Source organism: Aotus nancymaae, unplaced genomic scaffold (genome assembly GCF_030222135.1).
Source record: "Aotus nancymaae isolate 86718 unplaced genomic scaffold, 86718_ANA_hifiasm-v0.15.2.pri h1tg000048l, whole genome shotgun sequence".
NCBI lineage: Eukaryota > Metazoa > Chordata > Mammalia > Primates > Aotidae > Aotus > Aotus nancymaae.
In genome coordinates, this window is record NW_026988462.1 from 2,187,199 (window position 1) to 2,214,239 (window position 27,041).

The 27,041-nt window shown below is 42.6% G+C and overlaps 1 protein-coding gene across 29 annotated transcripts in view; it reads left to right on the forward strand.

Annotated features, from left to right (window-relative positions):
• DOCK9 (dedicator of cytokinesis 9) overlaps positions 1 to 26,599 on the forward strand; it is a 303,837-nt gene extending 277,238 nt beyond the window's left edge. For 19 of the 29 annotated variants that reach the window (XM_064362199.1, XM_064362204.1, XM_064362212.1 and 16 more), the window contains 9 exons: positions 7,035 to 7,157; positions 7,887 to 8,000; positions 8,684 to 8,719; positions 9,554 to 9,700; positions 13,526 to 13,736; positions 19,342 to 19,532; positions 22,616 to 22,716; positions 22,850 to 22,988; positions 25,353 to 26,599. In XM_064362199.1, coding sequence (XP_064218269.1) covers positions 7,035 to 7,157; positions 7,887 to 8,000; positions 8,684 to 8,719; positions 9,554 to 9,700; positions 13,526 to 13,736; positions 19,342 to 19,532; positions 22,616 to 22,716; positions 22,850 to 22,988; positions 25,353 to 25,475 — 1,185 coding nt within the window. In that variant the 3' untranslated portion in view covers positions 25,476 to 26,599. Of the gene's footprint in view, positions 1 to 7,034; positions 7,158 to 7,886; positions 8,001 to 8,683; positions 8,720 to 9,553; positions 9,701 to 13,525; positions 13,737 to 19,341; positions 19,533 to 22,615; positions 22,717 to 22,849; positions 22,989 to 23,884 lie in introns of all 29 variants that reach the window. The other 10 variants (XM_064362208.1, XM_064362214.1, XM_064362187.1 and 7 more) reach the window with 2 other exon arrangements.
• Positions 26,600 to 27,041: the final 442 nt, after the last annotated feature.

The following is a 27,041-nucleotide window of genomic DNA, read 5'->3' on the forward strand; positions in this document are numbered from 1 at the left end:
GTTTCATTGTTATTGTTTCATATTTTATTGTTAAACTATTCACTTGTTTCTAATTTGACTAAATAAGAGTAAAAATAGCCTGTATTCAAATCGTATTTTAGGCTAGATGTGGTGGCTCACACCTATAATCCCAGCACTTTGGGAAGCAGAGGCTGGAGGATCATGTGAGCCCAGGAGTTCCAGACTAGCCTGGGAAACATAGTGAGATCCTGTCCCTACATACACACATACAAAAAGTACACGTTTATTCACTCATCCAATAGATACTACCCAGTGTGTATGTGGCACTGTGAGATTACATAGATTATATAGCCCAATAAAAATTAATGAAATAAAATCACCTGGTTTATTAGTCTGTTCTCACACTGCTATAAATTACCTGAGACTGGGTAATTTATAAAGAAAAGAGGTTTAACTGACTCATAGTTCCACGGACTTAGCAGGAAGCATGGCTAGGAGGCCTCAGGGAACTTACAATCATGGCTGAAGGCGAAGGGGAAGCAAGCACATCTTACATGCAAGACCTGTGTCAAAAAAAAAACACAAAAAACCTTAGTCAATCGGTTAAAAACATTTGACTCAGGAGACCACCCATAAATTCTGTTTGACATATATTTAATAAGTGACTAAATCTAGGGCTACTTAAAATATACCAGAAAGGTTGCTGTATACAGATATCTTGCTTGGATACACAGACCATCATTTTAAAACCAAGTAATAAGATCTTCCTTATGTAATACCTTATTGTCTGTTATGGTAGTTGATGTATGTCTACATATGTTTTTATGTCTCATAAAATTATCTACAGTTGATTATTAATTTATGATTTATGTTTAACTTAGGAATCTCCGAGTGTGCCAGTTCAGTGAACATATCCCTTCCCACCTCCACAGCCTCGTCTCTTACCACTCTGATTCAGATTTTAGATTCCAGGCCTCAAATGACATGTAAATCCTCCCATCTGTGCAGTGTTCACCCCCTTGCCTTTGCTTGGGCTGTTCTGCAACCTGGGCTGTCTTCCCTCCTTTCCTTCTTATTCCCACTCCCACCTTTCGCTTTCACCTGACTAAACCAATCCTCTTTTCAGACCCAGCTAGCTATCACTTTCCTCAGCTTTCCATGCCTCCCTGCACATTTCGTTATCAGTGCACTCATCACCATCTTTTACCATCCCTTCCTGGACCCACCTCCCACACAAGATTCTGGGCTCTAGGAGAGAGGGAACGTTTCTTCACGTGACTGTTCTTTCTTCACCTGACCTCCTCACTACCGCCCAGGGACTCACTGACTACTGTTAAATGAATCAGCACCTGCTGCTCTCAAGTCAGAGTGCCTGGCCCTTTGACTTGCAGCTTGGGTGTGTATTTCAATTCACTGGCTATTCCTCTGTCCTCCATGTCTTATCATGTAGATCACATTTCTTCTGGTTGGTGGTCTTGAGTCTCTAGTACGTCAGTTCTGGCTGCTCTGAGGATAACTGTGTGTGTCTTTGAGGAAGTAAATTTCATTCATAACACATAGCCTAATAGACCATCCAAAACCTGCCCTTCTCATTTGGTAAAAATCTATTAAGTAATTTTTATAAATTATAGAAACTTACTCCTATTTATATAGATTTGTTTTGTAACTCCAGTGTTAAGCACTGTGCCTTGCCCATAGTTGGTGCTTGAAATAAAATATTTGAACAAACGATACACTAAATGGATGACTCAATGGCGTGGTGGTGAGGATGCATAGTTGTAACTTTGGTAACTCTCTGAGAAGAATTTTTCATTTTTAATGAGATTGCATTAAAATTGCTCCAGATTCTTATCATGCTATAACTGGTATGGCATGAAGTTAAGACTCTTAGGTCTCCAATCTGATCCACAGTGGACAGGGTGTCATCGGAAATTTACACCTACTGTGTGGACCATGGCTTACTAGTGGGCTAGTTGTAGTTTTCCACAAAAACTTTACATTTCTCCTGGAAAAGGCCCAGTAATGAGAACTGAAGGGGCCAAATGATTAGTCTGTAAGTAAACCTAAGGATTTTAAGTTTTAAAATGGGAAAAGTTCCACGCCCCTGACGGTTTCGTTATCAGAAGAATGCCTTGGTTATACAATATGTCTTCCCCATGGGAAGTTGGGACCCCTTAGAATTCTTCCACCTCTACTGCAGTCCCACAACACCTCTAAGAGTTGATAAATACACACTGGCAGTGTCTTCGACCTAAGATATGCCAGAAATGCAAGGCTTTGGTAAAGGGAATCTTAGCTTATTTCCTTACAGACAAGGACAGCTATTATTATCTAGTAATATCATTAATGTTACTAAGAAAAGTACACATTTATTCACTCATCCAATAGATACTGGACTACTCAGTGTGTATGTGGCACTGTGAGATTACATAGATTATATAACCCAATAAAAATTAAGGTTATTTTATTTTATTTTGAGACAGGATCTGACTCTGTGGCCCAGGCTGGAGTGCAGTGGCGTGATCTCAGTTCACTGCAACCTCCTTCTTCTAGGCTCAAGCCACTCTCCCACCTCAGTCTCCCAAGTAGCTGGGACTACAGACATGTGCTACCATGCCCAGCTGTATTTTTTGTAGAGACAGGGTTTTACCATGTTGCCGAGGCTGATCTTGAACTCCTGAGCTCAAGCAATCTGCCCACCTTGCTTTCCTAAAGTGCTGGGATTATAGGCATGAGCCACTGTGCCAGGCCTAAGTTTTTTTTTTTGTTGTTTAATTAATACATAGTAGAAAATGATGATTGTGGCTGGGCACAGTGGCTCACACCTGTAATCCCAACACTTTGGGAGGCAGAGACGATGATTGCTTGAGCTCAGGAGTTTGGAACAGCCTGGGAAACATAGGGAGACCCTGTCTCTATTAAAAAAAGTTTAAAACAAACTTATCTGGGCATGGTGGCATATACCTGTAGTCCCAGCTACCCAGGAGGCTGAGGCTAGAGGATTGCTTGAGCTTGGGAGGTCAAGGCTGCGGTGAACCATGATCGTCGCACCACTGGACTCCAGTCTTGGCAACAGACCAAGACCTTCTCAAAAAAGAAAAGAAAGAAAGTGATGATTGTAATAAAACAGGCTTATTTAATTAGCCTGTGAATTAGCATACAGAATTTACAGTTTTCAGACCATTGTGATGGGTAAAGTTTTATGTGATCTTCACAAACACCAGTTTAGGTTAGACCTAAAATACATTCCTTGGTTTTACAAATATACTAAAAATATATATATTGATAATGTTTATATTGATAATTGATAATTTTATGCTTATATTATTATATTGATAATTTTTATGCTTTTATCTAGCTTTTTATAATCAGAGAAGCATGAAAAGAATCAAAAATTTGTTATGCTTAGCATGCATAGCTTGTCTATTGGAGAAGATTTGAGACAAAACTAAGAAAGGGGCTGGGCGCGGTGGCTCAAGCCTATAATCCCAGCACTTTGGGAGGCCGAGGCGGGTGGATCACGAGGTCAAGAGATCAAGACCATCGTGGTCAACATGGTGAAACCCCGTCTCTACTAAAAATACAAAAAATTAGCTGGGCATGGTGGCGCGTGCCTGTAATCCCAGCTACTCAGGAGACTGAGGCAGGAGAATTGCCTGAACCCAGGAGGCAGAGGTTGCGGTGAGCCGAGATTGCGCCATTGCACTCCAGCCTGGGTAACAAGAGCGAAACTCCGTCTCAAAAAAAAAAAAGAAAGGCATTCATCTGGCCGGCGTGGCAGCTCATGGCCGGGCGTGGGGGCTCATGGCCGGGCGCAGTGGCTCACGCCTGTCATCCCAGCACTTTGGGAGGCCAAGGTGGTTGGATCACTTGAGGTTAGGAGTTTGAGACCAGCCTGGCCAACATGATGAAACCTCGCCTCTACTAAAAATACAAAAATTTGCTGGGCATGGTGGCACATGCCTGTAATACAAGCTACTTGGAAGGCTGAGGCAGCCCAGGAGGTGGAGGTTGCATTGAGCCAAGATTGCACCACTGCATTCCAGTCTGGGCAACAGAATGAGACTCTGTCTCAAAAAAAAAAAAAAAAAAAAAAGCATATATCTTTATAATATAGATAAAAAGGAAAAGAGTTGATATTAAAGCCTTTTCTGATTTCTTCTGTGTCTTTTGCTGCTATGGTGGTTACTACATGTATCTGGCTTTAGTGTGTGCATTTATGAGACCTGCAATAAAAGCAGGAGAAAACTGATGTACCTTTTAATAAGGACCAGTACAGAGTTCAGTCAAACAAATGACACTTTTATGACTCATGTGCTATAAATACGACATGGGAGGTAAATGATCTTGCTTAGATAGCGTTTTCTGGTAAATTGATTCACAACTGCTTTAAAAATGTTTTTTTACTTTGACTCTGTAAACTTTGTAGGCATTAGGCCTGTAGAGAAACATTAGGGCTGGTAATGAAAAACACATGCCTTACCCTTCATTTAAAGTATTATGAAGGATATAAACATGTTTCAAAAGCAACTATAAGACCCTTAATAAAATATTAGTAAGTTGAATCTAGCAACACATAAAAAAGAAAAATGCATCATGACCACATAGGGTTTATTCTGGGAGTGCATAGTTGGCTCTACATTTGAAAAGCCAATCAAATTAATTCATCATATCAACAGAATAAATAGGAAAAACCATATGATTATCTCAGTAGATACATTAGGAGTGTTTGACAAAATTCAACATCTATTTGTGATTTATAAAAAACAAAAAACAAAAAACTAGGAATAGAAAGGAACTTCCTTAATCTGAAAATAAAAAGACTGTCTACAAAAAAGCTGTAGCTGACATCATGTTTAATTGTGAAACACTGACTGCTTTGCCCCTACAATTGGGAATAAGATCATAATACCTGCTTTGCTGACTATTCAGTATCATGCTGGAGGTTGTAGCCAATGTAGTAAGGCAAGAAAAAGAAATAAATCTTTCCATATTCACATAAGACATAGTTGTAAAGAGAAAATCCCAAAGAATTTGGAAAAGAAGCTACTAAAACTGTTAAGTCAGTTTAGCAGGATCACAGGGTAGAAGATTAGCATACAAAAATCAACCTTCCTCATTCTTATACTATGTTTTTACTATATAGTTCATGATTATTTAATACAATTTTTAGAAATAAATAAGCTGGATGATATTTAATCTTATTCAAACAAAGCAGTTTCCTTTAAAATAATCAGCAAAATTTTAAAACAGTGCTATTTACAATAGAATAAAAAATATTCTGTAGTTTGGCACAAGGTAGACACATATATCAATGCAACAAAACAGAGTCCAGAGATGGACCCACACACATATCATCAGTTGATTTTTGACAGAGGTTCAAAGGCAATCCAATAGAGAAAGCATAGTCTTTCATCAAATGGTGTTGAAACAATTGGATATACATATGCAAAAAAAGAATCTTCACACTTCATTAAAAAAAAAACAAAATGGATCATAGTCTAAAATGTGAAATGTAAAATTATAAGACTTTTAGAAGAAAACATAGGAGAAAATCTTTGTGAACCTGGGTTAGATAAATATTTATTAGATATAACATATAAAGCACAATCCAGAAAATAAAAACTTGATAAATTAAACTTTGTAAAATTAAAAACTTCCGCTCTTAAAAGACACTGTTAAGAAAACCTAAAGTTAGGCTGGGCACTGTGGCACATGCCTGTAATCCCAGCACTTTGGGAGGCCAAGGCTAATCACATGAGGGCAGGAGTTCAAGACCAGCCTTGCCAACATGGCGAAACCCCGTCTCTACTAACCCCATCTCTACTAAAAATACAAAAAATTAGTCGGGTACGGTGATGCATGCCCAGCTACTCGAGAGGCAGAAGTTGCAGTGAGCCGAGATCATGCCACTGCACCCCAGCCTAGGCAACAGAGCAAGACCCAGCAAAATAAATGTTAAAATAAATTTAAAAAATTTTTTGAACCTAGAGACAAACTACAGATTGGGAGAAATTTTACAAATCACTTACCCAGTACAGGACTTTTATCTAGAGTATATAAAGACCTCACAAAATCCAGTAATAAAATAAGCAACCCAGTAGAAAAATGAGCAAAAGATTTGAATAGCCACTTTACCAAAGCTATATATAACAAATTAAACTTTACTCAGCATCATTAATGAAACCCCACTAAAATGGGCTTAAACAATAGAGGTCAAGTATTGGATCCCACTAGGAAATTTCACGGAGAGATTAACATCAATCAATCCAAACCTTTAACAGAGTTATTCATGACATGCTCACTTTGTTGGGCAGCAGAAGGGAGGCCCTTCACTCTGCTACTTAGGCAGACAGGCCCCCTTCCATGGCCATGAGGTGAATGTTAGCTCATCCAAGCTGCAGTCTGGTGGGAGCATTTCCTAGAATTTCAGACCAAGGTCCTAAAATTCACCCTGATTGGCCTGCTTAGGTCACATGTCCACCCGCGATGAAGCAGTGACTGTAGCCAGGAAATAGATTTGTGCTGATTAGTGTAAGCCCAGGCCACAATTCTTGAGCCATGGGTAATGTAAAGTTCAAGGGCTTTAGAGGAGGCAGAGTAACTACCCAAACTTCAATTGGTAGAAATTTCCAAGGTGAAGCAGGCATGGTACCCACCACACTCCATCACTAAATCCCTCTAATGTGGGTTAAAGTCATGCTTAGTAATGTTCATGTCTTAGCATTGTCATTGTTCCTCAGAAGAGAAAAAGAAATTGCTACATGATATTTATTAAGAGAACTAGGAACAAAAATTGAGAGCCCTGTGATGGTATCAATGTCACTGTTTCCATGTACGTATCTATTGCACAGTTGTAGGGCGATCCTTCTTTGTTTTTGCCGTGACCATGATTGAAAAAATGGCTCCCTGAAAAAGAATGTTGTTATAAGTGTGGAAGTGAGGGTTGACACATGTGGTCTGTTGTGAAAAGTTCCTCCTTGCGGTCTTAGCACTTACGCATTCTGCAAGGGGTGCCATGTCACATTCCCTGCAACGCTCTTCTCTGGCTGATGGCCCACCTCTTTGATCAGGACGTGCTGATGGAGCTCCTTGAGCAGTGTGCAGATGGACTCTGGAAAGCTGAGCGCTATGAGCTCATCGCAGACATCTACAAACTCATCATCCCCATTTATGAGAAGCGGAGGGATTTCGAGGTATGGGAGTGGCTTTGTGTTTTTTTCCTATTTGAGAGTCTGACACTGTGACATATACCCACACCTGCCTATATGCAAGAGAGGAAGCAGGGCACGGGCCAGTGATGAGCGGGGGTCTCTGACCCTCCACATTATGCTGAAGGTGGTGGCCAGTCACCACCTCCAAAGGGTCATCAGGTATCACCCAGACCTGGGCCCCGCCTCTGTGGAGACCCCCCACACTCAAACTGCAGGGTAACCACCCGGACTCCACTTTTGAAAGGCTGCCACGAACAGAGTTTTGTGATCACCAGGTGTCTCTTTTCTCATAACTTTTTCTTATTCCACCTGCGTGGAAAAATGTTGTCCCTTCCGCCTTCCTGGGCTTGGGAGGTCATCCAGTTTCTCTAGGCATAGCAAACGGAGCAGGAAAAGCAAAGGCCAAGAATCACATTGGAGAGCCATCTCTGACATCACACCTTAACTTGAAAACAGGATTTGCTTGCTATAATGTGGAAATGTGATGACTCCTCACATGTGGGCTGGCCTTTGGGTAGGAAACGTTACCATTCATTAATAATCACTACAAGTTGTGCTGCCAAAATGTGTGTGTGTGTGTTTGTGTGTGTGTGTGTGTGTGTATTTTTATTCAAGTTCAAGAACTTTTTGCCTCCATTATCACATTTGTTATTTTAAAATCGATTCTCCTATTTGCACATGGAAAGAAACGGGCTTTGTTCCGCTTTCCAGAGGCTGGCCCATCTGTATGACACGCTGCACCGGGCCTACAGCAAAGTGACCGAGGTCATGCACTCGGGCCGCAGGCTTCTGGGGACCTACTTCCGGGTAGCTTTCTTTGGGCAGGTGAGTCTCCTGTCCATTCTGCAGACTGTCCTGAGTCCTTAAAAAAAAAAAAAAAAAAAAAAAAAAAAAAAACTATAATAAAGTTTTATCTTATAAATTTTCTGTTTTCTGTAAATGCTAATTTGATGAATTTGTCATATTTCATATGATTCTATCTTCCTGAGTAGTAAACTTTCTGCTTTTTTTCTTTCTTTCTTCCTGTCTTTTCTTTGTTACTTTCTTAAGGCAGCGGTAAGTTCTTCCTCCATAAGACATTCTTAGCAACATCTTTGGTACTTCAGTGTGGTTTGCAAGTTTCCTTTTCAAGTCTGTATGTATATCTGTCTAGTCATTACAAACTCCAAAAAAGTTAACATTTTATTCCATTTACAGAAATAAATCACCTGTTTTCTCATACATCTGTATTGCATGTTTTAAACCAGAATTAAGACTCTCTGGTGTCCTTTGTGCCTGTGCATCTTTATCTTTTGTAATATAATATCTCCACAAGCATATTTACTATTATAGTATTTCAGAAACCCTGTATGAAAGGGTTTATCTAAATTTAACTTAAATTTTAACCTTTGAGTCTCTAACATTATTAAATGGTATAAATTATAATGCATTTATTTAGGGTGTGTGGTTTTCTATGAGCATTATATAACCTTCAATTTATTCTGTTATTGTCTTTTATAACTTTATAGCAATACCAGTTTACAGACAGTGAAACAGATGTGGAGGTAATTACAGTAAATGCCTAAAAAGCAAGTAATATAGCAAAATTACTGCATCTACACTCCTAGTTTGATGTGGATGTTTTTGTTTCATGCTAGCCTGCATTTTTTTTTTACTGTTTTGTCCACCATTTTCTCTCTCTTAATTTAGATGAGAAACTTTTTAAAAATGTGTTTTAAACATTAACCCCAGTTGGACTTTTTAATTTTCAACCTTTTTCACTTCCCATGCAATGCTAAGCCTTGTAGTCAAACATAGACTGGTGCTAAAACAGATGATAACCAGTAATATGAAAATACTTTGTGATATTGAGCTACAGGTCTTTAATATTTTTTTCTCATCAGTAAAGCAAAATACAATTTATACAAGCTTTACATAACTTTTACTAAACCTACTCCAGACCCACGAATGCTTCAGTTCATGCCATAAAATCCTGTGTGCATGGGAGCTGTCAGGAGAAGGGAGGCATGTGCACTTCCGAGCCTGCCTTTCACGGGCTGCTGATCATTCTCTAGTGAGTTCTGCTTCTTGGGAAAGTGAAACAGGCTTGACTCCCATCTTAAGACTTCCCTAGGTCAGCACAGTCTTATATCCAAAATTTCTCATTTCACCCAGCACTTAATGACTGCATTCTTGAATAAGTTTGCAATTTTGTGTTTTTCCTTTATCTTTGCACCTAGACTTCATGTTATTATTTTCTTTCTCATTCAGAAAACCTGTTTAAGTATGATTTTTAGACTCATTCCTTTTTTTTTTTTTAACCCTTGTAACAAAACCCCTTCCTAGGTGGTAAGCCTTGGGCTATTCAGGCATAGCTCTAATTGTGCTTTATGTCACAGGGATTCTTTGAAGATGAAGATGGAAAAGAGTATATTTACAAGGAACCCAAACTCACACCTCTGTCAGAAATTTCTCAGAGACTCCTTAAACTGTACTCAGATAAATTTGGTTCTGAAAATGTCAAAATGATACAGGATTCTGGCAAGGTATGACCATGTTCGGATAAGTATCATAGCAATGTAATGTTGTGATTGAGTACATATTATATATTTATAAGTGTATATAGAAAAAAACTCAAAAAAAAATAAGTAAGGATGGTTGGCTGTGAGTGGCAAGTGTATTTTCTTCTTAATACCTTTAGTGCTTTCCATTACATGCTTGACATTAAGAAAATCTTTATCCACCTAATTCTTGAAACATCTAATTTTACAAAATAATTAACATCTGACGGGATATGCCATTTTTAGTCCAGCTCTTTGGAAACTCTGACAGACCGGGGCCCAAGGCTCTGCTACTCACTGCACCTCTCCCCTGCACTAGCACATGGCTTGACACTCTGTCACTGATGGCTGGATGTACGAACAGGTAAACAGATGGGCGGACGGGCAAATGGGCTCATGGGCAGATGGGCTCATGCGCAGACCAAGGAATGAACTCACTGGCAGTGTGACTGTGGGAATGGCGATCACTTTCTGCTTGGAGAGGCTGTCCTCTGGTATTTTGTTCTCATGAAGGCCTTTTAGAACTTGCACATTTGTCTTGTACCTTTGTGTGTCCCGCCCTCCTCAGGACATCTCCAGGAGGCCGAGTCTCCCTCTGCTTCCTGAAACGCAGGCAAAGATAGTGCTCCTGTTCTTTGTGTTAGAAATGCACCTCCTCTTGCTCCGCTCTCACCAGTGATGAGCGCTGCCTCTTCCTAACGGCACCATTTTGGACAGATCCTTAGTTCCTTTAGTCAAAGGGTGAACCCCAAAATTGGGGTTCGGCCTGGAAGTCCATGTGGGTTCTTGGCTTTGCACAGAAGGAATTCAAGAGCAAGCCGACAGAGTAGAGTAAAAGCAAGTTTATTAAGAAAGTAAAGGAATAAGAGAATGGCTACTCCATAGGCAGAGCAGAGCCATGGGCTGCTTGACGGAGTGAACTTAGGATTATTTCTTGATTAGATGCTAAACATGAAGTGGATTATTCATGAGATTTCCAGGAAAGGGACAGGGAATTCCCAGAACTGAGGGTTCTCCCCACTTCAGATCATATCAAGTAACTTCCAGGTGTTGGCTTGGCATTTGTAAACTGTCATGGCGCTATGGGAGTGTCTTTTAGCATGGTAACGCATTATAATTAGTGTATAATGAGCAGTGACGAAAACCAGAGGTCGCTTTCATTGCCATCTTGGTTTTGATAGGTTTGAGCCGGCTTCTTTGCCACACCTCATTTTATCAGTGGGGTCTTTGTGACCTATACCTTGCAAAACCAGTCCTACCAACCTCCTATCTCACTCGTCTTTCCCGAGCCCTCCTTTGGAGTCCTCAGTATCTGGAACCTGTTTCTTTGGGACCCATCATTTTCTCCGGAGAAGAATCCTCAGTTCTCCTGCCCAGCTGGGAAGGGAGCTGGGGAGGGGACTGCCAGGGGAGGGGTAAACGTCTGACTGCTGGATTCCAGATGCAGGAGCATCTGCCCTTGCCCACTCTGTACCTTGGCCCTGCATTGCACTGAGCCTAGTGGACCTGCTCAGCATTTGTCCCGACCAGTTTCAGTGTTTTCAGAGAATGACCTCCGCTCTTTTGTGCGGTGGAGCTAGGGAAGGGAACCTGGAATTCCCGACTCCAGATGGAGACTTCAGGCCACTTGCCCCATTTTGTGCCCTCCATCTCGTTCAGTCTCTCGAATCCTATGGGCTTTGAGGGTTAGCCTCCGCTGGCTGCTGGGGGCTGCACTGACTCACTTCTGTTACCTGCCTCATTGGAATGCAGATTAGGGTTCTCTGCTTTGCTGAGTTGGGTAGGATGCCTCCTTGTGCCTGTTCTCCAAACATTCATTAACATCTCTCCTCCACTGCTGTCTTCTGTCCCTTCCCTGGGTCCATGCATGTTAATTCTTGTCATTTTAAAGAGTTGCACAAAGGAAAAAGGATGAATACATATGGGTCCATTTTTAACCAGAAACCTCAGCACAACCTTATTATGACCCTCTTACTTCATAGACCAAATTACTCTGGTCCAATTTGCCTCTTTCTCTGAAACTGAAACCTTTGTCTGGATCAAGTGTTATTTTAACGTGACAGCCTTTTCTCCAGGTTCTCAGTCATTCTCCTAACCCTTTAAATATGAGGCGGCAGCTGAGTTACTGGACCACCTCCCCCACCGAGCACCAGTTCTCCCGTCCTGTACTGATACACACGTCCAGCCCAGACAGCGAAGCATAAGGAAACACCACTGAAACATGGGCAAGACAGTTTCACTCCTACTCCCTTTCAATTCTTTCTGCTAAAGAAAGTGAAGTTTTCATAGGCTTGGATATGATTAGAATGAATGGCCAAGGGGCTTTTTTTAAAATACAAATAATTACTTTTTTGTGTGTGACAGAGTCTCGATCTGTCATCCATGTGGAGTGCAGTGGCGCATTCTCAGCTCACTGCAATCTCTACCTCTCAGGTTCAAGAGATTCTCATGCCCAGCCTCCCAAGTAGCTGGGATTACAGGAGCGCAACACCACATGCGACTAAAGTTTGTATTTTTGATAGAGAAAGGGTTTCACCATGTTGGCCAGGCTGGTCTCAAACTCCCAACCTCAAGTGATCTGCCTACCTCGGCCTCCCAAAGTGCTGGGATTACAGGAGTGAGCCACCAAGTCTGGCCCAAATAATAACTTTCTATGACTTTATGTATTTTCTTAACTTCTAAAGTTTAAGGCACTTTTCCGCTGTTTTTCATTTTTCTTCACAATCATCTCTGTTTTGAGAACAGTTCTCATTCACTTGCCTGCCTTATACCAGTGTGGTCTCCATATTCTCTGCAGAGTCATTTCTTTTGTGTCCCTTTTTCTTGCTCTAGAAGGTTAAATCTAATTAAAATGTGCAAAATTGATTCATCTTCCTAATAAATCAGCTTTTGTTTCTGCATAGAAAATGCCTATGTTTAATTTTCTATCATGTCACAGAAATGAGAGTGCCACGAATTCTAGCAATGTGGTTTTAAAAGCATTTATGTGTTAAATAGGAACTAAATTTATCATTAGATTAGTTTAGATTAATCTGTACCTGTATTAAGTTAACTAATCTGCAGCTGTTTCCATCGAATCTCAGCTGCCTCTAGATTAATAATAATTTGGAGGCCTAGCTTCCAGACATTATTCCAAAAATAAACATTTGCCTCTCTAAGCCAAATATATTAAAAATGCAGTTTAAGAAACAATCAGAGAAATCCCAGACTGGAGGTCATTCAGTAAGAAAACCAGCATGATTTCCTTTTTATTCAATGTCATGGAAAAAATGAATGGTAGGGAATTCTAAATTAAACAAGACCAGGGACGTAACAACTAAATGTAAAGTGTGATTGTTGATTAGATTCTGATTCAAGCACAAATATCTACAACATTCTGGAGACATTTGAGAAAATGTTAATATAGACTGGGTATTGGATGGCATGAGGGAATTAGTGTTAATTTGGGTAAGCATGATAACGTATTGTGGTTACAGAAGCGAATGTTTTCATTTTTAGGAGGAGTTGACTGTAGTATCATGACATGTACCACTTACTTTTAAATGGTTCCACTGAAAAAAGAAGTCTGTATGTCTGTGTGTGTGTGCGTGTGTGTGTGTGTGCACACATACATAGGTGTATGTGTGTATATTTGAAACAAATATAGCAAACTGCTAACAGTTGTTGATCCAAGCAGTGAATATGTGGCTGTTGGTTGTACTCTTTTTTCCGATATATTTACTAATAAAAAGTTGGGAAATACCACTTAGGTAAGGACCGAGAGATTCCTTTACGGAGCGCCAATCTTCCATTGTGCTGTTTCAATTAAAGGTCAACCCTAAGGATCTGGATTCCAAGTATGCGTATATCCAGGTGACTCACGTCATCCCATTCTTTGATGAAAAAGAGTTACAAGAAAGGAAAACAGAGTTTGAGAGATCCCACAACATCCGCCGCTTCATGTTTGAAATGCCGTTTACGCAGACCGGGAAGAGGCAGGGCGGGGTGGAAGAGCAGTGCAAACGGCGCACCATCCTCACAGGTACGGCCCTGGAGCCACATCTGCAACCCAGACGCCTCGGCGAGGAGCTGTCCAGAGGGCTTCAGAGGCTTCAGGACTGGAAGGACCTTTCGAGCTCAGTTAGCCATCCCCATTTCAGTTTCACATTTACCTAGTGCTTACTTTTGAATACTTGGGACGTTTTTCTGTTTATCTATTTATGCTTCCTTCTTCCACAAGACCAGAAGTTCGTATCCAATATAAGGTCACTTACCCTTCTGAGAATCTGATGAAAATGGCGGGACTTAAGTGCCCAGATGCTTTTGCACACAATGTAAGGTGACTGTGGACTCCAGGTCCAGCAGCCAAACCCAGTCCTGGGTCTCCTCACAAGGAGGGACCCGTCTCACACACCTGTCTCAGGTTCTAGCTTGGACCTGCTCAGCAGCTTCAGGATGTGAGTAAATGGGATGTGAGCCTGGATCAACCCACCTCATTGCCCACGGGAACTGGCCAGCTGCCACTTGAATGCCTCCTCTACTGGGAAGCTCACTGCATTCAGTGGCTGTCCATGAGTTCAGCTTAGGCAGTTTTCACTGATCCCTTTGGCAGTGTTTAGCCAGTGATAACCCATCTGGGAAATGTGTTTTACATCAATTCCCAGTCCCTGGCAAGTATTTAGTCATCTTCGGGTGATTTTTACCTTCTGTGGGAGAGCTTGACCCAGCCATGCCTAGTTAGAATCAGTGACATCACTGGGGTAATCTAACATAAAGTGCTTTCTTGACCAAGAAACATCAGTGGGAGGGCTGTTCAGAATGCCAGGTGTGTCAGTTTCTACCACACGTTTTCAAAAGAGTGGCCCTAGTTAAATCAGACCAGGAAAGGGCCTGCTTCCCGGAAGCTGGGGTTGTGGAGTTTCTGTCTGGACGATAATACGCATTATCATAGTAAGCAGAAGGAGCGCGGTGGAGATGCTGCACCCACGTGCTTATCAGCTCTCACCAGTGAAGTGTACGCTTTAAAGGGACAGATTGGATGACATGGGGTTTATATCTCAATAAAGCTGTTACCAAAAAAAAATACAGGTTATTATAAATTAGCCCAGGACAGCAGGGAGCTTTTCACACTCCCTATGAAGGAAATTAAATAAAAGATTTTTTAAAAGGCCAGCTGCGGTGGCTCACACCTGTAATCCCAGCACTTTGGGAGGCTGAGGTGGGAGGATCACTTGAGGTCAGGAGTTCAAGACAAGCTTGGCCAACATGGTGAAACCCTGTCTCTACTAAAAATATAAAACAATTAGCCAGGCATGGTGGCATGTGCCTGTAATCCCAGCTACTTGGGAGGCTGAGACAGGAGAATCGCTTGAACCTGGGAGGTGAAGGTTGTAGTGAGCTGAGATCGTGCCACTGCACTCTAACCTGGGTGACAGAGGGAGACACCATCTCAAAAAAGAAAAAAAACTGTTCTTAAAGTGTCCCTACTCCTGCTTTTAAAATAAGGAGATAGCATTTATAAGGCACAAATAATATTGTTCTCACAAACATCACCTCACCCCAAATAATTTAATTTTTTTAATGCATACATCAGTAGCAAATTCTCATTAAGCAAGATAACTGCACTTCAAGTTGGAATCATTTTATGGGAATCACTAGCTGACAGTGTTTATGGTTCAGCTGTGATGACTTTCCTTCTGTTCCTTTAGATCAGTGGTTACCAAAGGTTGGTCCAGAACCAGCAGCATCAGCATCCCCAGGGAACTTGTTAGAGATGAAAGTTCCAGGGCCCCACCTCTGAAACTGCTGGATCAGAAACTCTAGGGGCGGGGTCCAGCTACTTGTGTTCAACAGGCCCTCCCAGTGATCCTGGTGCACACTCAGATTTGAGAACTGCTGCCTTCAATAAAGCTAAGTGCTGAGTCACGGTCAGGATTTTTTATTATGGTTATTGTTAGGGCAGCATACTGATTCATAAACATTCATTACCATAGGCTGTTTTCCCAGGGCACATTTCTCCAGGGTTGCAGTTCACCATTTTGTTAGAGACTAGATTAGATAAAGCACATGAGCAACTTTCCGTATCTGCAGGAACAAGGGGACAGAGTGCGCTGCAGAGAGAGGTGGGACAGACACCTGTGTTGTTGGCTTGGGGATTGCCATCTGCAGCTGTGAGCTGAGAAGGCGGATGCAGCGAGGCTGTCCTGGGGTTCCTGTAGGCCTGTGTCACAGCCTCACTGTGTGACCTTGGGCAGGTCACTCTTCTTCTCTGTGCCTTAGTTTCCTCATCTGTAAAATGCGGGTTAGGACACCCATCTCGTTTTATTGTCTTAACTTTGTAAATGGTAAGCAGCAGGGGAAAGAATGTGCTTCTTTTTTTCGCTATATTTCATCCGCTGTTGAGCTGCTTGGGGGTGATGAGCAAAAGGGGATTCTAGTTCAACAAAACATCCAAAGAACAGGTGCCAGTTTTGCCCTGAAAGATCTCAAAATGTCAAAATGATAGTTACTGGACCGTGTGAAGATTTAGAGAAAAGGTTATAAAAATGCCACTGAAAGCATATAAACTCTGTATCAGCCTGTAGTTAAAGATACACACACCAGGGTGTTCTGAAGCCTGGACCTGAGGGTTTTCCCTCAAGTTATTAACCCCTCAGGTTCCTCTTCCATTGCATTGCTTCGTACCTGACCTTTGGCATTCCAAAGGTCAAAGGGAGCCCTAGACTTCCCTGCCCCCTGCCCCAGGAAAAGGCTCACCTTCCTGGGTAGTTCCCAGTCAGCTGACTGTAACTGTGCAATCACTTGAAAACCTCATGATCACCCCCCTCCTTCAGTGGAAATTTCTGAGCTTGTCCCAAAGAACAGGGGTGGGGAGAAACCTCCCCCGTTTCTTTCATGGACTTTCTGCCAAGGAATTTTTTCCTGGTCACTATTCCAGAGTCTTCCAAATCTTGCCCAGATTCCCACCTGGGTTAGCCTCCTGCTCTTCACTTTCTGTTCAAGACACACAGAGTAGCAGTCACCATACTCATCACTGGACCTTCCCTGTCCTCCTCTCTAAAGGGCTGGCTCAGTCGGTCGCCTAATTGTCCACTTTCCAGAGCCAATTTGGACTCTCGTGCAGTCATTTGGGCAGTAATGTATTCATTCAACAAAATGTATGGCACACTGACCATGTTCCCAGTTGGCACGCTAATGAAACAGACATCTGTGTGCCCGTGCAGCTGGCATTCTAGACAGAGGAGACAGACAATAAACAGTACCCAGATGAGTAAATATACCCATGGTGGAATGTAATCTGTGTTCTGGACACAGCAAAAGGAGACTGGGAACCTGGAGTTGAGCTCCTTCCTCAGAAACAGGAAGGCAGTCCCACTCCTCCCTGAAGCACAGCCCTCTGTCCAAACGCAAGCAGGCCTCTGGCAGTGCCGCCTCCCTGGCTAGGGAGCATCAAGGCCGAGGCTAAGTCCTCATCATCCTCACCATCCTACCAGGGAGCTTTATGGACCCCCAGTGCTACCATTTAAAAACTGTGAAACCAAGTCAGGAACCCTTCACCATTCCCGGATAAAACGTGGAAAGGCAATAGGCCTATAAGTATGTGACAAATGAGGTTGTCTCAGGGTGGACATTTTTTCCGCCTTTGTCCAGATGTTGGGTGGCCCGTCAGAACTCTGTGTTTCACAGGGGCTGGCCCTGTTTCCTATCCTGTGATGAGTCCTTCCCAGTTAAACTCTTCCCTAACCACTTGCTAAATAGAGACCAGGAACACACCCATCTGACTTTTGCTTGTTTACAAGAAATAATAAGCTTTTAAGTGCATATCTACATGTCTATTAGTAAATATATGTCAAGTGAGAATATTATAGATATATCTATACTATATAGAGCAATAAGAAATGTGAAACAGACCAAATCAGAACCTGCTGTTTTTCTGTTCATTTTTTAATTAACTCCTTTGTGTTGATGTTTAGGTAACTTATTATGATAAAGGAAAACAATCAGATTGTTTTTGGTTAAAATATATATAAGAGGCTGGGTGCAGTGGCTCACACCTGTAATCCCAGCACTTTGGTAGGCCAAGGCAGGTGGATCACAAGGTCAGAAGTTCAAGACCAGCCTGGCCAAGATGGTGAAACCCTGTCTCTACTAAAAATACAGAAAATAGTCAGTTACAGTGGCAGGCACCTGTAATCCCAGCTACTCAGGAGGCTGAGGCAGGAGAATTGCTTGAACCTGGTGGCAGAGGTTGCAGTGAGCTGAGATCACACCACTGCACTCCAGCCTGGGCGATAGAATGAGACTCTGTCTCAAAAATACATATATATATGTAAGAAAAAGTAAATATTTTTATTTTTATTTCTTATTCATTGCTGTAAGTAGTCCCCAGGTATAGTACTACAGCTCCAAAAGTTTCTGAATTTCTGGTTCATGAAATGTTTTGCTTAGGAATACATTCTTTGTGTTTCTTTGGTTTGGGCTTGGGGGAGGGGGTGGTTTTGTTTTCTTTTTTGAGAGAGGCTCTCACTCTGTAGCCCAGGCTGCAGTGCAGTGGCCCAGTCACAGCTCACTGCAGTCTTGACCTCCCAGGCTCGAGTGATCCTCCCATGTCAGCCTTCGCAGTAGCTGGGACTACAGGCATACACCACCACGCCCAGCTTATTTTTGTATTTTTTACAAAATTAGACAGGGTCTTGCCATGTGGCCCAGGCTGGTCTCAAACTCCTGGGCTCAAGTGATCTACTGGCCTCGGCCTCCCAAAGTGCTAGGATTACAGGTGTGAGCACCGTGTCCACCCTAGGAATATATTCTTATTTGTTATTTTCTACTGATTTCTCAGATGTATTCAAATTTAGCATGTGATTCAAAGTCATTCTATGGAAAAAATGAATTTTCTGAAGGATTTTTTATGGAACTATTTTCTGGACTTAATCTGTTACATAGTATCTCAGAATTGTTCAGTCTTTTTTATGTTGTCAAAGTCATCTTATATCCACTAACTCATTCCGACCTCAGAGCTTCCAAGGAAGGAAGGGCATTTTGTAGGAGAAAAGTGAGCGGGGAATGATAACATGATTTATTTAAAGACACGCTTGTCACGTTAAAGGGATAACAAGGACCCGACTCTCTTGACTTTATGAGCTACACGATTGTAAAGGAAGACAATATTCTAGCTCCACCAAGTACTAGTATGTGTCTTTGGCAAGCTTTGGGCTCCTTATTTTTAAAATGTAAGTAATAATGGTATCTACAATAATCATTTCTTTTTTTTTTTTTTTTTTTTTGAGACAGAGTTTCGCTCTTGTTACCCAGGCTGGAGTGCAATGGCGCGATCTTGGCTCACCGCAACCTCCGCCTCCTGGGTTCAGGCAATTCTCCTGCCTCAGCCTCCTGAGTAGCTGGGATTACAGGCACGCGCCACCATGCCCAGCTCATTTTTTGTATTTTTAGTAGAGACGGGGTTTCACCATGTTGACCAGGATGGTCTCAATCTCTTGACCTCGTGATCCACCCACCTCAGCCTCCCAAAGTGCTGGGATTACAGGCGTGAGCCACCGCCCCTGGCCCTACAATAATCACTTCTAATAATCACCTCAATAACACTAAAGCTCATGCATGCTGTGGGGTAACTCTCTCATCCTCTGTAGCCATACACTGCTTCCCTTACGTGAAGAAGCGCATCCCGGTCATGTACCAGCACCACACTGACCTGAACCCCATCGAGGTGGCCATTGACGAGATGAGTAAGAAGGTGGCGGAGCTCCGGCAGCTGTGCTCCTCGGCCGAGGTGGACATGATCAAACTGCAGCTCAAACTCCAGGGCAGCGTGAGTGTTCAGGTGAGCCAGGCAAAGCAGGCCAAAGGCAGCAGGGGAAGCCCTTGCCCCTGGGTGACTTGAGAGTCATTTCCACCAACAAGGCCTACTTGAGAGCCTCGGCTTTCCGAGTGATCCCTGTTTCCTTCCCCCATCATTTGTGACATTTCTCCTGGTGTCAGAGGGGGAGAAGCCTCAGGACCCCCAGCCATGAAGACTGACTAGGCTGTCTATGGGGGACAAGAGCCAGATCTCCATACACAGCCCTGATCTGTCAGTATTTGGGGAATTCTAGGTGCCCAATTAGAAACATCAAGACTCTTCTAAATACAAGGAAGAGTGGAGAGTGGTAGGTTTGCCTATAAAACTGTTGTTTTCTGTTTGCCACGAAAATTGTATCCAAAAAAGTACCTTAAGTTTTACTCTCTTAATGATATCTTTTGATTAACGAATTCATTATTTTAATATAACCCAATCGATTTTTTCTTTATTGGTACCATGTTCTCTTTAAGAAATCTGTGTCTACTCCAAGACTTCCAGGATGCTTTCCTGTTTTCCTCCCTTGTTCAGCACCCACTTTTAGGTCTGCAGTCCATCTGAAATTGATTTTTGTATATGTTATAGCGTGAGGGTCAAGATACAGTTTTTCCATATGTCCTTCCAAGTGATATACACCATTTATTGAAAAGGTTGACTTTGATCTAGATACTAATATATATGTTCAGTTTGTGAAAATTCATCAAGCTCTGCACTTGTGATATATGCACTTTCCCGTTGTATGTTATGCTTTAATAAGAGGTTTTTAAAAACTTACCTTACTTAGAGGATTTCCTAGTTAATAGCTAAAGGTTAAATCAATTCCCTCCAGTAACAAGTATGACTCTTGCTTCTTTGGTATTTTTAAGTGTATATAAATAGTTCAAGCACATGTTTGTTTATATGTGTGTGTATATATGTGTATATATATATAGGTGTATATATGTATATGTAAAACCCATTGTTTCATCTTTCAAGAAGGGTATGTTTATGAAAATTACATGTAGATTATAATACATAGGTTTTGGTCATTTTCTGAAATTATATTTTGTCAACTTCCCATCAGATCCACACTAAATAACCATGAGTGGTTGCCTAACATTTTTGTAAGTGTCATTCACCATAAAAGTATTTACAGCTGTTTTTAATGTCTTTCCTTATAGTCTCAAGGACGTATGTACCAAAATAAGTTACAAGTGAACATAGGTATTCCAGCAACGTGAGTGATTACATAACAGGGCCAGAGGCCACAATTTTCTGTAGCTAAAAACAAAAGCACTCAATCAACATGATCCAGAAACATCCAGCCCCTATGGAAAGGCCACCGGAAAGGAGTGGCACCAGTCCAGGGTAGGGCTGGACCATTGAACTTTATTTCTTTTTTTGTTTTTGTTTTTTTTTTGAGATGGAGTTTCACTCTTGTTGCCCAGGCAATGGCACGTCTCGGCTCACCGCAACCTCTGCCTCCCAGGTTCAAGCGATTCTCCTGCCTCAGCCACCCTAGTAGCTGTGATTAGAGGCATGCGTCACCATGCCTGACGAATTTTGTATTTTTAGTAGAGATGGGGTTGCTCCATGTTGGTCAGGCTGGTCTTGAACTCCCGACATCAGGTGATCCACCCGCCTCGGCCTCCCAAAGTGCTGGGATTACAGGCGTGAGCCACTTCGCCTGGCCTGGACCATTGAACTTTCTAAAAGGCACAGTATGCCCTGCTAATTTGATGGTAATCTTAGCAGTTTATAAAATTCCCAGTCATCTTTAAAAGCAAGAAATTCCATGTTGAAATGAGGAGATGAAGTTTATACTCGTACCTACCAAGGTAACAACAAAGTTACAGCCAGAGGAAATTAACTTTATCATTTTATTTACTTATTTCTGTCATTGTTTCATTAAGCAGCTCACTGGCACTGCAGCTTTCCTGGGCAGAGCCATCTGTGGAGCTTCTTGGCATTGCACGCCAAGATCTTGTTATTAGACCTTATGGAGTCTCATCAGCCTTCCTCTTTCTGTCTTCTTCAAATATGGACGGTCTTGTATCATCTTAGACCATCAGTCATTTGGGTCATCTTCAGGTGATTAATACGGTTCCCCACACACACCAGCCTGGTGCTGAGTTCTGCCCTCACACATGTTGGACTGTTAATTGCCGACTCAGAGGCCCCCCCTCTGACCACTGTGCCTAGAACCCTCCTGTCTCCCCACATCTGGTGTGAGTTCCTGTGGCTCAGTTTTCCTGCCATTGCTAGACAAGTCCTGCATACCGTGAATCAGAACCACACATGGACAGCTCTCCCTAATTCCTTCTAAGCTCACCAGAACTTCCGGGAAATACCATCCAATGATCACATAGTCACGTTCTTTCTCAGGCTGTCTCAGATGCCTGGAACATTCTTCTTCCCATCCCAGTGTGTCCAGCCTTCTTTTTCACCACATTCTTCTTTTCTTACGTATCCAAAATCAGCAGACTCTTCTTAGCTACTTGAAAGGGTGATGCAGGGTTCTGGTTCAGTCACCCCTGCTGTCTGCTCCTGACATCTGGCTCTCCAGCATACCTCAAATGTGCATGTCATCCCAGGATAGCAAATCAGTTTGCCCATGGCTGTCTACACAATTCAATGAAATGAACAGTTGGTTTTTAAAAACTGGAATGTTGACTATATTTTTCCATTTTTCACTCAATTCACCAAATTGGCCTTTTACTTCAGTGTAGTGCAGCACAAATCCCAGGGGCTAAACACCTCGGAAGCAGAAATTCTCGACCTGGAGTTGGAAGACCTGGGCTGTGATCTCTAGTGTTAGTTTGAACAGCCCCCTAAGTGTCCCAAGCATTGATTTCTTCTTACATAAAATAAGCCATCATCACAAGTGCCCTGAGGATGGCTGAGGTCATGGAATCAAGCGATGTGTAACAGAGTGAGCTTTAGGGTTTCCTTTCAGGCTTAAGTTCCTGGAAGGCAGGGATTGTGACTAGCTCGTGCAAACAGGCTTTTTAGTCCCTGCAAACCGAAACTGAACCGATGATTGTGGTGATTTTCTCCCTAATGCAATTGAAAATCTTTGGTTTCTCTAGGTCAACGCTGGCCCACTGGCATATGCGCGAGCTTTCTTAGATGACACAAACACAAAGCGATATCCTGACAATAAAGTGAAGTTACTGAAGGAAGTTTTCAGGTAAAACTCACTGAAAACGTCTTTTTCTCTTCAAGTGTTGGTCATTTCTGTGTCCATTCGGAAAGCGATGCTGCTGGTCGGACTCATGCCTTGTCCTCTGTGTGCCTTTGTTTCCCCACCTGTACCATTCCAGGCAATTTGTGGAAGCTTGTGGTCAAGCCTTAGCAGTAAATGAACGTCTGATTAAAGAAGACCAGCTAGAGTATCAGGAAGAAATGAAAGCCAACTACAGGGAAATGGCGAAAGAGCTTTCTGAAATCATGCATGAGCAGGTGAGTTCCGCACTGGCTCCAACAACTTGGAGTTCTTGGTTAGGGGTTTCAAGCGCACCCTGTAATGACCTAGGCCACCTGCTCTCCTTCCAGAACTGTGACCTCTGAAGGAGAATGTAGCATACCACACTCCTGCTGTGCTCTAGCCCCAGGTCATTTGGGAACAGCTAACAGATTGCCCATATGCTGTTATCTACAGCAAGCGGGCAGAGCAGGCCTGCCTCCGCGAGGCTCTAAGAGGTGGACACGTTCTCTAAGCTTTCTCTCTCCCCACCCCCGTCTAGCCAAAAAGAAAAGAAAGGAAAAACTCACTCAAAAATATCCATACTGTTCTTACAACTTTATTCCTCTAATCCTTTGAAAAAAGCAGGACTTGCCAACCTGGTTTAAGAATTGTCTGTTGTGTTCAATGTTTTTGCTATTTAAAAATACAGATGATTCCATTTTTGACTATGTACAGCTGGCCTCGGCACCCCAGCAGATTCTTCCTGGAAGTTCCCGGTCATTCCGGGCATCTTCCCTGATTACTTTGCTGTTATCTCCTTCCTCTGGGTTTCTTCAGCCCATTTCCATGTGTGGGCCTAGTCGTCACCGAGGAGATGGTGACTGGTACCCAGGGAATGCCTACAGCAGCATCCACATTGTTGTTTTGTGAGGGGTTCGTCCAGGGCACTGTCCCATCTTCATAACTGACATTAGCACCTTGATACCAGAACTGCTCTGTCTGGCCCCTCCATGACCGTCCTTCCTTCTGGCACAGTGGAAGCCAGGGCCATTTGTGGCAACTGTCCTCTCCCCTGACAGTTCACTTAGGACATTTTCATTGCAGGAAACGAATGCCAGTGTGTGAGCTTTAACTCACTTGCTTTTTTTCTCCTCCATGCTAACACGTTCAGCTGGGATGGTAATGTCATTTTTAAATTTTATTTTTCTGATAATCTGACTCAGAAAAAGCTATTACGTTTTTCAGTTTGAGCAGCTGCAGATATTGGCATAATGGCAGTACATGGGCAGAGGAAAGCACCTCTTCTGGACATTTTTGAAAGTAGAAGCCAGACATCATGGCTCACACCTGTAATCCCAGCACTTTGGGAGGCAGAGGCAGGTGGATCACCTGAGGTCAGGAGTTCAAGACAAGCCTGGCCAACATGGTGAAACCTCGTCTCTACTAAAAAATACAAAAATTAGCTGGGCATAGTGGTGCACACCAGTGGTCTCAGCTACTCGGGAGGCTGAGGCAGGAGAATTGCTGGAACCTGGGAGGTGGAGGCTGCAGTGAACCAAGATCACGCCACTACCCTCCAACCTGGGCAACAGAGTGAGCGAGACTCCATCTCAAAAAAAAGAAAAAAAGTAGAAAAAAATTGAAACAATTCGAGAAATGAATGTCTGAATAATTAAGCAGAACAGAAGGGACTCATGGAAACCAATTTTGGGGAAAAACTTGAGATCTTTTCTGTGGAGCCTCCAGATTCCTATAGAACGGAGCGTTCAATCAGTGGGTGCTGGCATTGGGCACTAGAGACGATGAAAATAGGAAGAGCTCAAGGGCTGAAACTGTTCAACTCCCAAAGTACAGGGAAATGTAATGTGCTTGCTCTCCACTTCACCGTGAACTCCCCATTATGCCAACAACCAGGAAGACTGAGCCCCTGTGAACCCCTGAAGGGCCGTGGTGGGGGTAGACTTGCTTTTGGTGTTTCCAGGGGAGCCTCTGCTGGAGGTGAAGACCTACACTCAGATCCTTCCAGGCACCACTGGGCATGGAAAGACACTTGGTCAGGGTCAGAGGGGTAGCCACCCTCCCCCAAGACGAGGTCTGTAAGAGCCTGAGAAAAGGAGGCAGGAGAGAAACAAATGCTCCAAATTCATTTTTAAAGGCTATTTCAAGGTCAAGGCTAGGTTGTGTCCCAGTCAAGCACATGTAAGTAGACCTCAAGTTGCCTTATGACCTGGTGAGTGTAGAAGGCTGTCCATTCACTAGCTTGTAAGGGAAACAAAATGTGCTGTTCTTGACTTTCTCCTTATAATCCTTACCTGAAAACAGTCATTTACTAGATAAGCTGAGTCTCCCTCTGCAGACCGCCAGCCAGGCTTTCTGGGTGCACATCACTCACATGTTGGAGTGAGCCTCAGATGACGACTTGTGTGTGTGATGTGGGTGCAGTGCTTTGAGAAATATCTGTGTCCTTACACTCAGTGACATTGTGCCCCACGTGGCAACCTTGCCTTACACTCTGTAACATTTTGTTACACTTGGTAACGTTGTATTACACGTGGCAATGTGGCACTGCAAATGGTAACATGGTGTCACACATGGTAACATTCCGTTGCACTCAGTAACGTTGTGTTTCTGGCCTCAAGATCTGCCCCCTGGAGGAGAAGACGAGCGTCTTACCGAATTCCCTTCACATCTTCAATGCCATCAGCGGGACTCCAACAAGCACAATGGTTCACGGGATGACCAGCTCGTCTTCGGTCGTGTGATGACACGTCATGGCCCGTGCGTGGGGACTTGCTTTGTCATTTGCAAACTCAGGATGCTTTCCAAAGCCAATCACTGGGGAGACCGAGCACAGAGAGAAGCCAAGGGGAAGGGGAGAGAAAGGAAATTAAGAACTATGTGATTTCTTAGCAGATTTTCTATAGGAGTTGTAAGAGGGTGCACATATTTTTTTAAATCTCACTGGCAATATTCCAAGTTTTCATTGTGTCTTAACAAAGGTGTGGTAGACACTCGAGCTGGACTTAGATTTTATTCTTCCTTGCAGAGTAGTGTTAGAATAAATGGCCTACAGAAAAAAGGTTCTGGGATCTACATGGCAGGGAGGGCCGCACTGACATTGATGCCTGTGGGGCCTTTTGCCTCGAGGCTAAGCTGGAAAATCTTGAAAATATTTTTTTTTCCTGTGGCACATTCAGGTTGAATACAAGAACTATTTTTGTGACTAGTTTTTGATGACCTAAGGGAACTGACCGTTGTAATTTTTGTACCAGTGAACCAGGAGATTTAGTGCTTTTCTACTCATTTCCTTGCATTTAAACAAATATGAAAGCTTAAGGGATTATGTGAGCTTAAAACTAGTCAAGCAATTTAGAACCAAAGGCCTATATTAATAAACACAACTATGCTGAAAAGTACAAAGTAGTACAGTATATTGTTATGTACATATCATCGTTAATGCAGTCCCCGCATTCTGTACATACATGTATTACGTTTCTACATTTTTAATACATCAGCTTCTGCATTAAGCATCATTGTGATAAATCTGTGCTGTCCCAGTATATGCAATACATTTGACTCTTTTATTCTTGTACATAAAAATGTGCAATATGGAGATGTATACAGTCTTTATTAGGTTTATAAACTGTTTTAAGGATTTCATCCTTTTGCCAAAATGGTGGAGTATGTAATTGGTAAATCATAAATCCTGTGGTGAATGGTGGTGTAATTTAAAGCTGTCACCATGTTATATTTTCTTTTAAGACATTAATTTAGTAATTTTATATTTGGGAAAATAAAGGTTTTTAATTTTATTTAACTGGAATCACTGCCCTGCTGTAATTAAACATCTGTACCACGTCTGTATTAAAATGACATTCTGACCATCTGGGAGTGGCCGCTGGGTGTTTATTGTTCAGCAGTCCTAAGGGAACAGGATACCAAAATCCTCGAGGGTGAAATCACACGGGGTCTGAAATTTTCTCTAAAATACTTGAGGGGGAAAAATCAATGAGTAGAGCCCACGGGCCTGACAGGACGCCGGTCATTGTTGAGACTGAAGGTGGGTGTGTGGGGAAGCGTGATACCAGCTTTTCTGCCTTCGTGGAAGTTTCCGTCATACAGATTTCACAAGCAGGGGTCACGTCTTCCGAGGACCTGCATGAATGCTTTGCTGGACCGTGGTTGGGATCTAAACCATACCAGTTACTCCCAAGTGCACGTGGATACCTTGCGACCTCTGGCTTTTCCCCTTCAGTCATAGCAAGAAGTCCATCTTTGTCCCCTCCCTTACTGGCTTTTGAGATGAGAACTCTGGGATAACGCATAGG